The following is a 17,387-nucleotide window of genomic DNA, read 5'->3' on the forward strand; positions in this document are numbered from 1 at the left end:
AAAGAAACGTCCTTAAAGATGAGCACAAGGGAAGAGTTATTAAAGAAGACTTGAGTTTCATTTTGCAAAGAAAAAACCATACTCCCTTGACCTATTCACCTGAGAAAAAGATCTCATGGGATCTGTGTCCCTATTACATTTAAATATTATAGTTTCCAATACAAGTATAAGTTCTCTACAACATATTGGAAGTGTTTTAGAAAACAACTTTTTAATTTCTTAAAAGAAATTTAGGAAAGATTTGGCTTCTGTTTAATGGAAGGTATTTTTTGTTAATACACAGAATCCACAGAGGAGCTGAAAGTCCGAAGTCATAGCACAGAGCCACTGCCCAAGTTGGAAAGCAAAGAGAGAGGGCACCATGGGTCATCATCCTCGAGAGAGCCTATCAAAGCTCAGGAATGGGATGGAACACCAGGTCCACCTGTGGTCACCAGTAGGATGGGAAGGTGCTCTGTGAGCCCCACCTTGTTGGCAGGAAACCACAGCTCAGGTAAGTAGGATTATGATTTTCATGATGGTAATTCTTTATAGTTCTAGAAATTCTGCTCTCATGCAAATAGTACTTAGAGAAACATCACCACAGAAACATCTGTCTCCACTCAGAGAGAGAGTGTAGGCCTTCATATGAAGGAGTGCACAGTGTATTGTACCACTCCAGGGTCCTTCTTTTCACAGAGATGATAGGTAAGTAAATAGTGCCACTGGAGCCCCTGGGAAGCAGCAGCCTGACAGCTTGAAAAGTTTTGTGCTAAATTTCTTCAAACACCTCTAGAGGCCTCTAGTAAAGTGGACTTTATTTTAAAAAGTTTGGTTTAGTATTTATGCCTCCTTTGCTTAAAAAATATTTTAGGCAACTGGTAAAATCTGAACAAGATAAAACTGAAGATAGCAATGGGATGAAGATGATTACAAGCAGTAGAAAGAGTAGATATTCTGAGGTATCTGAAGTGGTGAGCTGAGAAAGTAACTGGGCATTGCACCTAGTCTTCAAATCTAAGTCAAAAGAGAAATTTTTAATCTAATATGCCTCTAAATTTCACATCTTGAAATTAATAGTATGCAATGCAATTTTGCATAGTTAATAGATCAATATTATTATACATCAATTTTTAACAGCAGCATATGTCTGCTTTGAACTGATTAATGCACATGCTGTTCTCACAGAGAGCTGACAATTGAAATGAACTGCAAATAATCAAGGAACCTTCTGTAGTTTTTCAGGTCTGTATTCCTTCAGAGTGTTAGGGCTCTAAAGAAAAGATCAATCCTTTAATTATTTTCAACTTTGATACTCACCTTAGAAAGCAATTTACATGAATTTAGCCTATGGTCTCTCTGACACTCATGCATATGTTAAAATTTTAGCAGGATGAATGATCCTTGGTGTGTGATACTGCTGAAAACATTCCCAGTAATATCTCCTACAGCCTCAAAAATCCAACTCAGTTTTGATGGTGGAACCAAAGCATGTTATCATGTGGAAAACTAACATCACAGCCTATGTTCAAATCTGATAAGAGACGTGTGCCTTTAGCAGAAATTTTAAAAGACATTTTATAGTAAACTATAAATTGCTATAGATGAATGAGAAGAAGATATTTGCATATCTTGTCAAAAAGAAAGAGGGAGCAAATGATTTTTATCACCCCCTAAAATGATTGATGTCACTTATTGACTGAGCCTTATTATTAGTTTGGGGCTTATTACTATTTTTTAAAGAATTTTCTAAATTTATACCAGTTCTATTTAAAATATGTGAATAACATAATATATTGTGACCACAGATATATTTTAGGAAAAATAGAAGTATTACCTGAGTGCCGAAAATGCAACAGCTACTATTTAAGGGTATGAAGATTCAATGATGAATAAAATATTCTTGCATTGGGTGTTCAAGGTCTGGTGCAAGAAAGACAAATAGAAAATTACAATGTAATGTGTTTTAGAATACTCAGATAAAAAGAACCAATAAGATATTTATAGGTATACAGAAAGTGATTTATTATGAGGAAATGGCTCACCTAATTAGGTAGGCTTAAAAGTCCTGTGATCTGCCACCTGTAAGTTGAAAGCCCAGGAAAGCCAATGGGTGTGGTTCAATTTGATCTCAAAGGTATGATATCCGTGGAAGTCAATGTTGCAAATCCCAATCTGAGTCCAAAGGTTTAAAAACGAGAGTGCTGATTTCCAAGAGCAAAAGATGGATATCCCAGCTAAGTAGAGAGAGTGAATTAATGGAACCAATTGTGTTTATTGTGAAGGACAGGGGAAGGTCGATTGAAGAAAATACAAATGTATGTGCAATGTTTCTGAAGGGCCTTGCATATTAATTAGAAATGCTTTCAGCTACATAGCACAAGCTATCAGGGTCTTTTACAATAATGGCCTTTGTTGGCTCCCTTTGCATCAAGTTTGGAGGTCAACTGTGCAGCTGTTTTGCAGTGGGTCAAGATATCATCAAGGACCCAGGAACTGTCTCTGCTCTATTTTCTCAGTTTCCTCTTCTGCTACCCTTGAATCTTGTTTTCATGATCTCAACTGAACACATGTTTTTGGGCACGATGCCCCAGCAGACTCTGTCCCTTTCATCTAATTGATCAGAAATTGGAAACATGCTTATGGGACCAACCACTTAGTGAAAGGGATGGGACTTCCTGGGCTTATTCAAATCCTTTTCCCCTCTAAATCAAGAAGATTATATCTGATATCTATAAATAACAACAGTGTATTTGTAGGCATAAGGGGCATAAGCAATGGACAGTATCTGCCACATCATTATTAGGTTTTGACCATTAAGTAAAGGACATTTTAAAGGTAGGAATAATTCAATTTGGTTTGCATCATAGAAGACTCAGTGAGCACTCCAGGGCTTTAAATGTGTGTGATAGAAAGGCCATTTACTGAGACAAGGACAGTCCATATGAAACATGGAACAAGGTTTAGGAGGGAATGTCAGAACTTAAATTTTGACCATGTATGCAGTTGGACATGCTCTGGACATATAATTGAGAAGACAGTTGGAATCATAGGTCTGAAGTCAGGGAGATGAGGTGTGACTCAGTAGTGGGACTAGAGAACTTTGTAGTGATTAGAAAGTAAACTGGAAAAGCCCAAATTAGAAGAAAAGAAAACTGAAATGAGAAGGAAATTGAGCTGGGATCCTGGGAAATCCAAACATTTCACATGTGTGCAAAAACAGAAGAATCTGGGGGATGAATTGAAATGACACACTTACATGAGGAGTTGGCTCACATAATTAGATAGGCTTAAAAATCCTGTGATCTGCCACCTGTAAGTTGAAAGCCCAGGAAAGCCAATGGTGTGGTTCAATTCAATCTCAAAGGTATGATAACCATGGAAGTCAATGTTGCATTACAGACCTAATCTGTAATGAAACCCTTACTGAAAACTTAATAAGTTGCATAAAAATTGGTAAATATAAACCTTTAGTGTCTCCAACACTTTGACATGAATCTTCAAAGAAATTCAGAGTGTAAACAATTATACCATAGTTTTACTTTCTTTTGCCTCAAACCCCTGAAGCTTCTGTTTTGTTTTACAGCATCTAAAGTCTGCTCTTCTGAGTCTTTAGCTCTGTTTATAGAGCAATAAATTGTCTAGTAACCAGAAGAAATGACAAAAATATATTCAGTCCCTCATGCTCCCTGCTTTAGATTCTGAGGCAGTTAGATAAAGGTGGAGGAAGAAAATATTTTTGTTAAAAATTGTGTTATCAAGTTGTTGGATCCCTAAAAGATTCCAAATGTTGAGGCAATGTGATCACATATTTAATGTCACTGCAAGTCAGAGTGTCTTGAAAGAGCTACTCAATGATCTTTGCCATTATTTGGTTCTGTAGTTGATCCTTCTACCACTTTTGAGGAAGAAATGGAGAAAAGGGAAAAAAAAAAACATTTATTGTGTTGTTAGCTTTAATTGTTTTGAAGAGAAAGAATGAAAAGTGTGCCAATTCTATCCTAATAAATGCCATAATTCCTCTAGTGAGAATATATAAAATAGAGAGTCTGAAGTTAACTTGTTTTTGTAGGTGAAGATGGAATTTTGGACTTGCTATTGTGGAACAGAGGAGAATAAGAACTGTTTTTCCTTCTTTTTACACTTCTTCTTTATTATCTCTGGGTCACTGGGCCACTGAACGACTCATTCCGTACAAGAAACACCAGAACAGTCATCTGTCACCTTCTGCCTAAGCCACATAGGTGTTAACACCACACCCAACCTAGAGAGGAAGGAAGATTCCACATGTGAACTCCTCTCTCCTTTTTTCAACTTTCTGGCTCTCTCTCTCTCTCTCTCTCTCCCCGCCCCTCCCCACCACTCACATACATACACATACAAACTTCTACCAGTCACAGACCGTTGCTTTACCAAAAGTAGTTTAGCCACTTGAAATGGTTGTTGTAATGGCTCTTGTGAGGACTGAAGGATTGCTGAAGTAAAGCAAACATGTCAGGAGATCTCAATTCTAATTACCATTGCCGCTGGTTGCTGCTGCACTTTATTAAAGTTACTGTTGTTTAGTAAATCAGAGATTCCCCAGAGGGAGATTCTTGAAGGCAACGGGAAACTGGGACCCAAATGCTTGTAAAAATAATGGGGAAAAGTGGGGAAATTATTTAAGTAAATATGGCATTTACAAAAACTCAGATTTCAATCACTGAATCAATTAACAAGCAGTTTCCAAGCAGCTTGTATCCAGCTCTGTTATGGTTTCTGGGGGACATATATTCATAGTCACACACAGCACCATCAGCTACATAAAATACAATCTCTGCCTCTCAGAGGTCTTGCTCTGCTTCCTTATGGCTTAGGACTACTGTACGTACTTTAATTAGATTGTAATTAAATGTATTGTTTTTATTATTATCTTCTGTCTACTATACATTTAAAATAATTCTAAGATCAAAACTGTAATGCAGACTTGAAAAATGATACAGGGCTTAATAGGAGACATTAAGCCTTATACCGGGATTTCATCAAATCTTCTGAAAAATCCTTATTTTCAGCTGAGTAAAAGAGAACCTCCCATGTGGAATGAAGAAGGTGAACCCAGGGTGGAAGAGCATGGGAGTGCTCATGAAATGTGCACACACATTCACGCGTGTGCACACACATACACAAACGCATACAGAGCTAATACTAACATTTAAATCAAAGCAAGAAAGAAAATCCAAAAACTTGGAAGACTGAAGACTTTCAATGGATGTCAGCTTCTCTATGCCCACCCTCGTGTGCTTCTGCTGTGGTGAGCAGGTCTTGGTGCCAGCTGAGATGTCTGTAGGACAGACACGCCTTCAGCAGGTGGAGAGGAGAGGAGCCCCTGGTCAAAGCAGGCCTGCTTTTCTCTCACAGGAAGCACATAGAAATGGATATCACTCTCACAAAAGAAAATAACTTACCATTTTTTTTCTGAAACTTGAAACACTTTTAATGTAAAGTATGTCTTCTCACATTTGGTGGAAGTGAGAATATAAAAACAACTTTCTCTACTTCAAGGAAAAGCCATTGCAAGCTGCTGAACCTTGGGACTGAGGGATGGAATGCAGGATACCTGGAGAGCACAGGGTGTGTTAAGGACACAGAAGCCACCCAGTACCTGCTGATGCTGCCCATGTGAAATGCTAACCCCAGGTTTCCAGATTCAATTGCTATTGTGTGAAATCTTCCAATTTTTAAGTATAGCTCAATTTTCAGAAAATGTGAATGATTCACTGATTTCTTGTTGGGTAAGATGTGAAGACTGCCAGTTTACACTTTCTGGTTTGCAAAATCAAGTGTGATCATTAGTTGGAGTCTTGGTTCCAGAAGAAGAAGCAGGTGCCAGTAGACACCTTGCTCTCTTCCATTTAATTGTTTTAGGAGCTCAGGACATTTGATAAAGCCATGCTGGTATAGGAATGGGGAAAAGACAGTCATGAAGCCTTTGATGGTCAGGCAGGGAGGGATAGTTTCTTAACTCTAGAAGAGGAACAGACATCTAGAATTCCATGAATAATGAGGACCAGCAGCCTAGTTCCTGAAGGGGAGAAAATACAAGGGGTTTCCACTCAGGCTGGACTTCGTGCTTCACGGTTTCAACTTCCATCATATAGAATCCTGTACTTCAGGAGACTGAGCCTGGACAACAGACTCCCTTGTGATAACCATCATGAGCTGAAGACCAGAAGGACCCCATGGTATATTCCATTCTGCAGAATATGGTTCTGGGCCTTTTCACAACCCACTGTATGGGGAAGCATTTTCTATAGCCATATATGATTCTGCCGTTTATGTTCAAGCAGAGCTGTTTGCCCACAAATTCAGAGAAGTGAAAAACAGATACAAATCTTTTATATAAAGAAAGTAACATGAAATTTCTTGTATCCCATATTTTATACTAATTATAAGTGCAACTCTGTATAATATGGTGGTTGAGTGCTTAGATTGACCAACCAGCAAATATGGATTTAAATCCTGACTGTTTTCATTGGTGATGATATTGGGCATGTCCCGTCATCTCTCTGAACTTGATTTGTGAAAGATGGATGATAACAATACCTAACTCATTGAAGGCAAGAGTTAAGTGAGATAAAAACATGCACTGCAACCCAATGAATTTTCAATAAATACTAGTTATTCCTATGATTCCTGCTACATTTACAAATATCTCTGCAGCAAAGTAGTGAAAACCATGGGTCTGGGATGATGAAGGAATGAAGAAGAGTTTCCCATAAGAAGTGGCATTTGAGCTGGGCCTTGAACTGAGCAGAAGTGAGAGCACTAAAATAAATAAGTAGCAAGAATGGTGAGGAAAAGGAGCCCTGGAGTATTTTGGTTTTAGTGGGAGACGGTGAAAACCTGGCTTCAAGATAGCAATTCATACACCCTAAACTGTTTCTTAAGATATTTGCCCCTCTAATTCTTATCCAAATCACCATTTTGAAGATTGGGGGAAATTAAGAAGATGTTAGAGTATTATTCAAAGGCCTGTAACTAGAGACCCTGAAGAACTGGAAGAATGGGAACCACTTAACACAACCAACAGAAAGTTGAGATTCAGAAATGGGTAGTACTAGAAGGAATCCCAGATTCCAGTCTTTGAGCACTAAACTTTTATCCATTGATTTCTAAGAAAGATGCTTTTTTCTTGAAAATTTGGAAACACATTTACTATACTTGATGACACAACAGTGACTGCATATATTTACTGGTAAACTTCCTGAAGCAATAATTCAAGACATTCACGAGCCAGCCTGCTATATCCACAAATAGGCTCAAGCACAGAGAATTGAAAAGCAGATGAGCAGCTCAGAACAAGGCAGTGGTTCTGGGGACTGTGCAGCAAAGTATATAGTTTTCTTTTTCTTTCTTTCTTTTTATTTTTTATTTTTTGGTACTGGGGACTGAACCCAGAGGCACTTAACCACTGAGCCATGTCCCCAGTCAATTTTATTTTATATTTTGAGACAGTGTCTTGCAATTTGATTTAGGCCTCGTTAAATTGCTGAGGCTAAGTTTGAACTTGTGATCCTCCTTCCTCAGCCTCCTGACCTCCTGGGATTATAGGAATGTGCCACTCTGTTTTGTTTCATTTTGTTTTTAAGTGTAACTAAAAGATAGTTGGCAACATTATTAATAAATTAATATTTTGGTGGTAATGGCTTAAGGAAATTGCATAACTCTGCTGTCACCCAAATTCTGTTAAGATAAAGAAAATCTCACCTTGTAGGTCATTATGAGGATTATGTTTTTTAAAAAGCATGAAAATGCCTGATATAAAGCCAGTTTAAAATAGCTAGCAGACCAAGTTGATTCTGTTCCCATTTAATTTTGCAGGAAAGGTCTTTTTATTATATCCCCCTAGGACTAAGACTGAATATTTCCTCTGGAGAGTTTAGCACATGGCAAATATGATACAAGTTTTTCTTGAACTATATGTATGTAGTTACACTGGCTATGGAGTCTACTATTATCGCAACAGCCTGTGATTTACTTAATTGTGTATTTTCTTAGAAAGAGTTTAGGCCAGTTTGATGACCATTTTTGCATTCTCTTGAGAACACATTTATAAATGAAATTTAGAGAAATGACCAGAGGCAATCCTTAAGACTTAGTTGCCATATCATATACAGTTATCAAAAAGTAATATTAATCTTTCATGCCTCTGTTTTGCTGGGTGGTAATTAATGTGATTTAAGACAATGCAAGCAAGGAGGTAGGAATCATGAGAAAATATTGACATTCGTAAATTTACACATCAAGTTGAATAAATTTCCAACTTAACATTTGATCATCAATTCCCTTTTTGTTTATTTTCTAATAAAAGACTTTAACATCTATTCAATATCATGCAAGGGCATGATGCTAGGTGCTAGGGGAAGGGCAGACATATGATGAACCCAGGACTCATACTCCAGCAGTGTTGTTTTTTTTTCTTTGCCATGATAAAATGGTCTGACAAGAACAATTTTAGGAGGAAAAGTTTATTTGGTGGCTCATGGTTTCAGAGGTCTCAGTTCAGAGATGGCTCTGGACCCAAGGTGAGGCAGGACAAAATGGTGGAAGGGTATGACTGAAGAAAGCAGCTGGTAACATGGAACCAGGAAGCAGAGAGACAGACTCCACTTGCCAGATACAAAATATATATTCAAAAGGCACCCCAATGGCCTACCTCCTCCAGCCACACCGTGCATGCCTTCAGTTACCACTCAATTAATACCTGTTGGGGGATTAATTCACTAATTACGTTAAGGTTCTCAAAACCCAGTCATTTCATCTCTAAACTTTCTTGCATTGTCTCACAGATAAGATCACCTAATATCTAAATAATGGTATTCTGTCCCTGGGCCCCAAAAGCTCATGCTTGTCTCACAATGCAAAAATTCAGTTAGTCCATCTTTAAGAATCCTCACACTTAAGAATTCAAGAATTGTCCCAGAGTACACATCCAAAGAATCCTCTGAGACTCAAGGCAACATTTCATTATGATTCCCTATAAAAACTCGAAGGCCATTTACATGTATCCAAGCATTTCCATTCCATATGGTTGATGCCAAGGTCTGCCACCATCTTGGGCAGTGTCAAAGCTCCAGGGACCATGGATGGTTGAGCAGTCTCTGAGTGCCTGTGTGGCTGAGCATGGTTAAACAACTTCCTAGGTCCCCCTGTGCAGGTATAGTGCCCCACTGGTCTCTTAAATAATTTTTTACTTTTACACCCGTGAGCCTGAGATGGGTATGATCTTGCCAGTTCCTGAGATGCCCTCAAGACATCTTTCCTAGTGTTTCTGGGAAGTCTTAAGCATTTCTTTTGTGACTATAATGTCTTTAACAACCACACATTCCTTAGCCCCAGTTTTACTCATAGTTCTTTGGCCAAACTTCAAGTGTTTACAATTTTTTCTGCTTTGCTTTCTGCTCCTAATTATCACAGTAAACTTGGCTAAAAGCCTTCAGCAGTACCCATGCCACCACCTGAATATGATGCTGCCTAGAAATTTCTTCCACCAGATTAAGAAGTCCATTACCTTTAAATTCAGCCTCACAGAAAGTCTCAGGACACAGGCAAAATGCAGACAACTTCTTAGCTAGAACATAACAGGAATGGCTTCCAGTCCAATTTCCAGTGGAGTCCTCCTTCTCCTCTGAAATCTCATGAGCCCTGTCTTTACTGTGCACAGTCCTAATGGTCTTCTGAACTCCCCCAGTATCACCCATTAAGCTCTGATTATGACAATCTAAAACTTTCCCACCTTATATCGCTAAACTTTCCAAAATTCATCCCACAAATTACAAAAAGCTCCAAAAGCTTCTAAATCACATAATCAGGTTAGTCACAGAAACAACTTCCCTTTTTGGGACCAACTTCTGTTTTAGTCAGCTTTTCCACTGCTGTGACCAAAAGACCCGACAAGAACAATTTTAGGACAAAAACGATTTTGGGGGTTCATGGTTTCAGAAGTCTCAGTCCATAGATGGCCAACCCCATAGCTCTGGGCACAAGATAAGACAAGACATCATAGCGGAAAGGCATGACTGAGGAAAGCAGCTGGAAATATGGCACCAGGAAGCAGAGAGAGAGAGACTCCACTCACCACATACAAAATATATACTCCAAAGGCACACCCCAAATGACCTACCTCCTCCATCCACACTTGACTGGCCTTCAGATAGGACCCAGTTCATTCTTATCAGGGCGTTAACTTACTGATTGAGTTAAGGTTCTCATAACCCAATCATTTCACCTCCAAACTTTCTTGCATTGCCATACACATAAGCACCTGGGGGAACACCAAATATTTAAACCATAATAAGTGGAGAATGAAGAAAATAACAGATTTTTCTAAATGCTACTGGAGAAAGTGTAGGGTGTTAAAAACAAACCAGCATAATCACACAATTTTTTTCTCTGGCTCAAGGGAAGATAATTCCAAGAGGATTTCTGGAGAATATGATCTGAAACTAGTATGACAAGTAGGAGCCAGGCCAATAAGAGGGGATAGGGGATTTCTTGCAGCTCACTTACAGAAGTGGGGATGAAAGTAATATATTTTACTTTGGACCCTAATATTAAATATTTTAATATGTCTACATAATTTCCAAATTATATCCTCTTTTGTTTTTTCCTTTTCTTCATGTGGACTGCCTTTGTTGGGATGCTGTGGCCACAATAATGGTCCTAGTTATTCCCTTTTCCCTGTATTCAGGCCCCTTGAGATGTGCTTTTATAGCTCCTTATCAAGAAAGGTCAATTTCCCATCCATCAAATCTGGGTTGGACTTTTGTCTTGTGTTCACCAATAGAATAAAATGGAAGTAACTGTGCATGAAGTCTCAGCCTCAGCCTCAAGAGAAATGCATGCTTCCATATGCTATTTTCTGACCCTGCCATCACCATGTGAGAACAAACCAGAGCTAGTCTGTTGGAGGATGGGATACCTATGCAAGAAGCCCAGGGTCTCTGACTTTCAACTAGTCAACTTGTGAACGTGGGAGAAAGCACAGCATGGAACAGCAGAACCACCCACCTGCCTCACAGCGGACTGCAAATGTGCAAGTGAGTCCAGCAAAGAGCAGAAAATGGACAGGTGACCCAGAGTCTCCTTAGTGAAACTAAGGAATATTAAGCCACAGGGTTTGGATATGAAGGGACAGTAGATAATTGTCAGGGTGTCTTTGAACCTTGCTATCTTCCCCTAACTGAACATTCTTTGTTGTTATTATATGACAATACAGGATAATAAAGGATAAGTACAGCATGCTCAATGACAAGAAATTAAAGCAAAAAATGGAAAAGCACCCTCCCACCTTTCCTTTCACCATCTGACTTTTCAAAGGATTGTGCTTAACCATTGCATTTTCACAGCTTGGGTCCTGCGCAATGATCAGGACTATGGGTTCCCCATTATATCCACTTTTATTATGCAACAGAAGAGCAAACTAGTCTGGTAGAGTTTGGGTGTTCGCTGTAATTTGGACTTCGCTGTAGGATGTTGACTAACTTCCTGCTTGGCTTCATTTCAGCCCCAGGCAGCTGTGGGCTTCGGTGCCTACGACCCTCAAGGCTGCCATTCTATACTGTGGGCTCATGCACCGGAAGCCAATTCTCCACATCTGCTCTGCTTTCCAGTTCTAATTGGGTGCTTGGTTACTTCCTTGGGGAACATTTGCGAGATCTTGCTGCTTGGTTCTGCTCACTGTTTTCTCACTCTAGAGTTTAACTCTCCCTTTCTGAATTCTACTAGTAAACACATAAAGATTTCTCATTTGGAGAGTCTGTGGAGAGTCGTATAAGTCATATCCCCAATAGCCTCACTTTTATTTCTCTGTGGAAAATGGTGACTTCTGCTGGCTGGAGTTTGTGTTCAACAGAGACAGTGTTATTGGTATTTCTCTTGATGCTGGTCATACAGCTTTGAGAAATAACAAGAAAAGGAGAGCTGGGAGTGAGTGAAACATTTTAAATGGTCAGAGAATGTCTTAATAGAATTTGAATGTAAATAAACAGAGTATAAAATGCAAAAGCCTAATTACAAAATAATAGAAGATAATTACTCTCACATCCCAAGCCAAAAACCAGACCAAAGAAGCACAGCTTGCACAGGAGGGAGATAAAATGAATATTGTTGTCCTTAACTGAACCCTCATTTGAGCCTAGGAAAGTGGTGAGAGGCACAGAGACAGCTAGATGTTAGAAATGACTTTAGTTACGTGTGTGTGTGTGTGTGTGTGTGTGTCTGTTTGCGTGTGCACACATGTGGTAAATGTCCATCCTAATGCAGGAGGGACAGAAATGTCTCTAGTGAAAAATCAAGTAAGACACACTTCAGCGGAACTCATTGGAAAGCTTGATATTTTTCTAGCAATTTGGGGACAAAATGCCGGGAGTGGGAGGATGCACAAGAGTTTAGGTGAATGACCTAGGTCCACACAATAGAACACTCCTGGGCAAGTAACCATGCAGCTACTGATTGTGGCTTAAAGATGTGGGTAAGATGTGTCTCCCCTGGATGGGATTCAGCCATGTAGAGAAACCATGCAGGGGGCCTAGATTGTGGGGCTGCCTGCAGCTAAGACTCCCAAGAAGAGGCTCAAGGTACCCTACAGGATGCCCAAGAATCAAGGAAAGACAGAACAAACATCCGTAGTTCTCTAGGAAAGAGATGGCCAGTCACCTGGGAGGCCTCCAGGCACACTTGAAAGTGCCCCCAGAAGAGACTTTCAGTGCCAAATGCCTGGTATAGCCGGAGAGAGGGAGAGATGTCATCTCATGCCACGCCCCCTCAACAACCTTTCCTGGCCCTCCTCCTTCCTCCCTCCTGTTCTGCTAGTGAGAGTAGACACTGTAGAACCTCACTGAGGGCAGAGGGATATGGGAAAGGACATGAGGCAAAAAGAGGGCCCTTTGTGGCAAGGGAGAAGCATTTCCTTGAAACGGGGCTTGAAATGTTGTTCACTCTAAGTAACTGGGCATTTGAATTATGACTCTGTAGCACTTTTTGTAAGTTGTAGAAACTGAACGATTTTCAGTTATCAAAGTGAAAGATCCTGAGATTTGGCCTAAGGTTTCTTCAAAAGGTGGTTAAAAACAAACAAAAAAACAAAACAAAACAAAAAAAAAAAAAAAACAAGCTCCCCAAAGCTACGTGGAACTCATTTGTGGAGAGAAAAGAATAAGATGGTTTTATGATTTCATGTAACATTTGTTCCAATGAACAGTTAAATATAAAAGACTAAAGAAAACAGAATCTGGCATAATTACAAAAATGGCTCTAAGAACATTACAAATTATATTGAACCTGATAATGGGAACTTAAGTTGATCACCTTTGTAGCTTATTTGTGACCCACTCAGAATAATACCTTCCATGTATAAATCATGCATTGTCTTTTAAATACTTTTCTATGTACTGTCATTTGTACTTCACAAAAGTCTGTGCATTAATGGGCTGCTTTCATTGTCTGATCTTTTCAGTGAAAAAAAAATTGAGGCTCAAAAGAAATCAAGTAAATCCCCAGACTCTTTGGTAAATAGTATTTTCAAGCCAAGGAATGGGCTTCGGATTTCTGATCCTTTGTACAGCTCTCCTCCTTGGAGTTACTTACATTGGGTTTCCTTTTTTCCGCCACCATGCACCTGAATTCACTCGTTCATTCTCCTATTGTATGCAATATGAAATTATCAAGCAAGGAGTATGTGCCAGTGGGGGAAACAGCTATTAATGGCAAAAGTAAAAATGTAGTTAACAATCTTTGACAAAGGCCACCGAGGAAAGTGGCACAGTCTTTCCTTTAGAGTGTGTTACCTGGCATTCGAGGACCTGGAGACTAAAATGTCAAGGCAAAGTAGGAGGAAAAGCAATCAATCAGAGGACAGGAGAGGCGCATGACCCTGCAACGTGAGGATGGACACAATGGAGGGAATCTGGAGGGCAGAGGAGAATCCAAAAGCCTGCCTCTGTGATTTGCGTCTTAGCTAAACATGACAGAAAACTATCTATGGATTGTAAACCCAGGGTTTATGTGATCATATATACAGAGCCAGCTAATTTATTATCCTCCTAAACCAAGGGAAACAGAATTATGAAGATAAATTTGCTGACCCAAATAATGTCTTATAAATCCCAAGAAGGATGTTTTCTTTGCTCTTCAGCCCATGGAATTTCTGTTTGCATAACTCATTGAAAGGTACTTATAACTGAGTGTATTAGTGCATCAAGAATTAATGAGCAACCTTGTTCCTCATGTAGTTCTGGTGGTCAAAAACCAGCATTCTGTATGCTTTTCTTTATTTTTGGGGTGAGGGTTATGAGGTATTGAACTCAGGGGCACTCAACCACTGAACCACATCCCCAGTCCTATTTTGTATTTTGTTTGATGCCAGGGTCTCACTGAATTGCTTAGCACTTCGCTGATGCTGAGGCTAGCTTTGAATTTGAGATCCTCCTGCCTCAGCCTCCTGAGCTGCTGGGATTACAGGTGTGCACCACTGCACCTGGCTCTGTGTGCTTTTCTTCAGTGAGGTCTTGTTCAGTGCACCTGTGAGAACAGCACCTCCCAGGAGGTGATGAAGAGATGACCCCTGCCTTCCAGGAGCTTATTTTGGCCAATGATTTGAGCAAAGCTATACAGGGAAGAGCCATTATTGCCTCAATTCAGTAAAACAGGACATTTGGTCTGTTTCCTAGTGGTTTTATAAAACTTTTCTTAATCCATTTATATTCTCATTCCTATTTTTTTCTAAAAAGGCAATTGGTTAGTTATGTGAGCAGTCTGATGTCAAGGAATGTGGTGATATTAAACCTGATGTGTGTGCATGTGTGTGCATGTCTGTGTGTGCACGTAGTGTGCAGCCACTTATGAGCTTTCAGCTAGAGTATTAGTCCACCAGATTTGAAAAGTCAGCTAACTACTTAATGCAATATGCCATATATCTATCTACTTATCTAGTGTACAAAATTTGCATACATATATATTTCCCTTAAACTAGATTTCTACTAAATACAGCATAGAACATGATATCATATATAGCATAAATACCTTGAACACTGCTAGAAAAAAATTATAACTTGATTAATAACTTCCTTATCATTAGAGACATTCTGAATATCCATGCTTTGTTGGATTCTATGGAGGAAAAATAATCAGACATAGACAATTCAGATGATGCAGAAGGTGCCTTTATTTTACTTGTTGCTTAGTAAAAATCTGTCCTGTTTGAGAACCAGGATGACAGTGTGCTTGCTGGCTGAATTTTGACTGTAAAATTGGAAACTTGGGTCTTTTGCTGCTGGACACTTATCTGGCTCCTCCATGGACTCTGTCTAAGAAGGGCCCTTTCTGACACTGCTCCTATTGGCATCCATTGACTTTTATTGGAAATGCCCTGTGAGTACACTGAGCCGACAGTGCTCACAAAGAATGCCCTTCCTGTTTTTGTGAAAAGTCATAGAAGTCATTGCAAAACAGAAGGTTCTTTTTGATTTATGTGAGGCATTTACAGAGTGTGGGAGCTTTGTAATCCCACCAGAATACATAAAATAATAATATTTTTACTGCCACCTTCTGTCTAACACAGGTACTACACCCCCTAACACTAATGTTACACTGACTTGAAGAATAGTTGATGTATTTCTTTTTTTTTTTTTTCCCTTGACCTATGGGGAACTATGAAAATAATTCATCTTCTATACTTCCCTTATTCTTTAAAGATTTTTTAAAAATAGTTAATTTAATAAATATTTAATCAATCCTTTTCAGGGATTAGTAGTTATCACATTACTCAGGGGAAATATGGTGGGGAAAGAGATAGGCTTAGCCCCTGTTCTCAAAGAGCATACAGGTGAGTAGAGGAGGAAAGGATCAAGAGCAGGAGGCAGCATGGAGCATCAGCATTAAACCCTACAGTAAGAAGGCATGGAGCTTTTGGAGAACCTAATGCAGCATGAGAGGGACAGGCTACCACAAGGCAGGCTCTGTAAACTGAGCCAGATGTGCACTTCTGATGAAGCAGTTTGGATGTAAAAGCAAAAGAAAGGTAACATTTACCTTTAAATAGTAAAACAGAGCAGAAATTTCTTGAGATATTATGTATTGATGGCCACAGTAAAATCTTTGCTTTTATTAATTTATTTAATGCCTACAATAATCTCATGAAGCAGGTTCCTGTATTTCTCCCATTTTACCTGTGAAAAAACTGAAGCTTTGAGAGATCAAGAAAATTACCCTAGGTCATTCAGCTAGTAAGTTATGAGAGTTTAGCAGACCTTCATGAAAGACAGACCTCTTCCCCAAAAGCTCCAGCAAAAGCATGGAGTGACTTGGACCACATGGCCACCCCTGAGCCAGTCAGCGAAACTAAAGGGATAGAAGTATTGATTGGACAGACCAGTGTCATGTGACCATGTCTGGAACTGGAGCCCAAGTGAGCGCTTACCATAGAACTGTAAGAACTGTAATGACTAGTGATACTGTTCTGCAAAGGAGAATTAACTAACCATTCCAGAAAGACAGGAAATGGATTCTGGACAGATAAAAATAATAGGTGACTATTACTCCTTCTTATATTTTATTTCTATATAAATTTCCATATTTTTAATAATTTTCTGCCTAAACATTTACCAACTATTTTAGAAAATTTTACTAAATAGCAATCTTGAGCTATGCATAATTCTACCACCATTGTTGGCAAATAAAAGACAAAAACATAGACTTGAAAGGAGGAGTAAGTAATGGCCTTAATAAACTAGCTTGTGATCAATTAAGAATATCTTTGAAGTCATTTCAATTATCCAACACATTTCATTTATTAGCATCAAAGAATCAGAAATGAACTTGGTGCTTGCTTCTTATAGAGACACTAAGTACCCTGAGAGTTTGGATGACTTCCCTCAGGCTCAAAGGAAGTAATAGGTTTTCTTGGATTTTTCCAGAGATTTTTTTTTTTTTTAATAGAGCATTTCCATTTGGTGGTTCTCAAATCCCTTGGAGTTTTCAAAGGTTTTCCATGTTTCTTGTGCTTAAGCATGATACTTTTCTTTCTTTTATAAAAAAATTTTGTTTTTAAAATAAGTGACAAATTAATGGGAGAGAGAAGGGAAATTGCAGGGAAATGGAAGGAGACCCTCATCGTTATACAAAATTACATATAGGAGGAGGTGAAGGGAAAGGGGGGAAAAACAAGGGAGAGAAAAGAAGTACAGTAGATGGAGTAGAGAGAGAAGATGGGAGGGGAGGGGAGGGGAGGAGGGATAGTAGAGGATAGGAAAGACAGCAGAATACAACAGACAATAGTATGGCAGTATGTAAAAACGTGGATGTGTAACCGATGTGATTCTGCAATCTGTATACGGGGGAAAAATGGGTGTTCATAATCCACTTGAATCAAA

General features: G+C 39.1%; 1 protein-coding gene across 1 annotated transcript in view; it reads left to right on the plus strand.

Annotated features, from left to right (window-relative positions):
- Nyap2 (neuronal tyrosine-phosphorylated phosphoinositide-3-kinase adaptor 2) overlaps positions 1 to 17,387 on the plus strand; it is a 245,637-nt gene that overhangs the window by 180,012 nt on the left and 48,238 nt on the right. The window contains exon 6 of the mRNA XM_015481011.2: positions 284 to 493. Within this exon, the coding sequence (XP_015336497.1) occupies positions 284 to 493 (210 nt within the window). The remainder of the gene's footprint in view (positions 1 to 283; positions 494 to 17,387) is intronic.

The sequence above is a fragment of the Marmota marmota genome, unplaced genomic scaffold, assembly GCF_001458135.2.
Source record: "Marmota marmota marmota unplaced genomic scaffold, marMar, whole genome shotgun sequence".
NCBI classification, from domain to species: domain Eukaryota; kingdom Metazoa; phylum Chordata; class Mammalia; order Rodentia; family Sciuridae; genus Marmota; species Marmota marmota.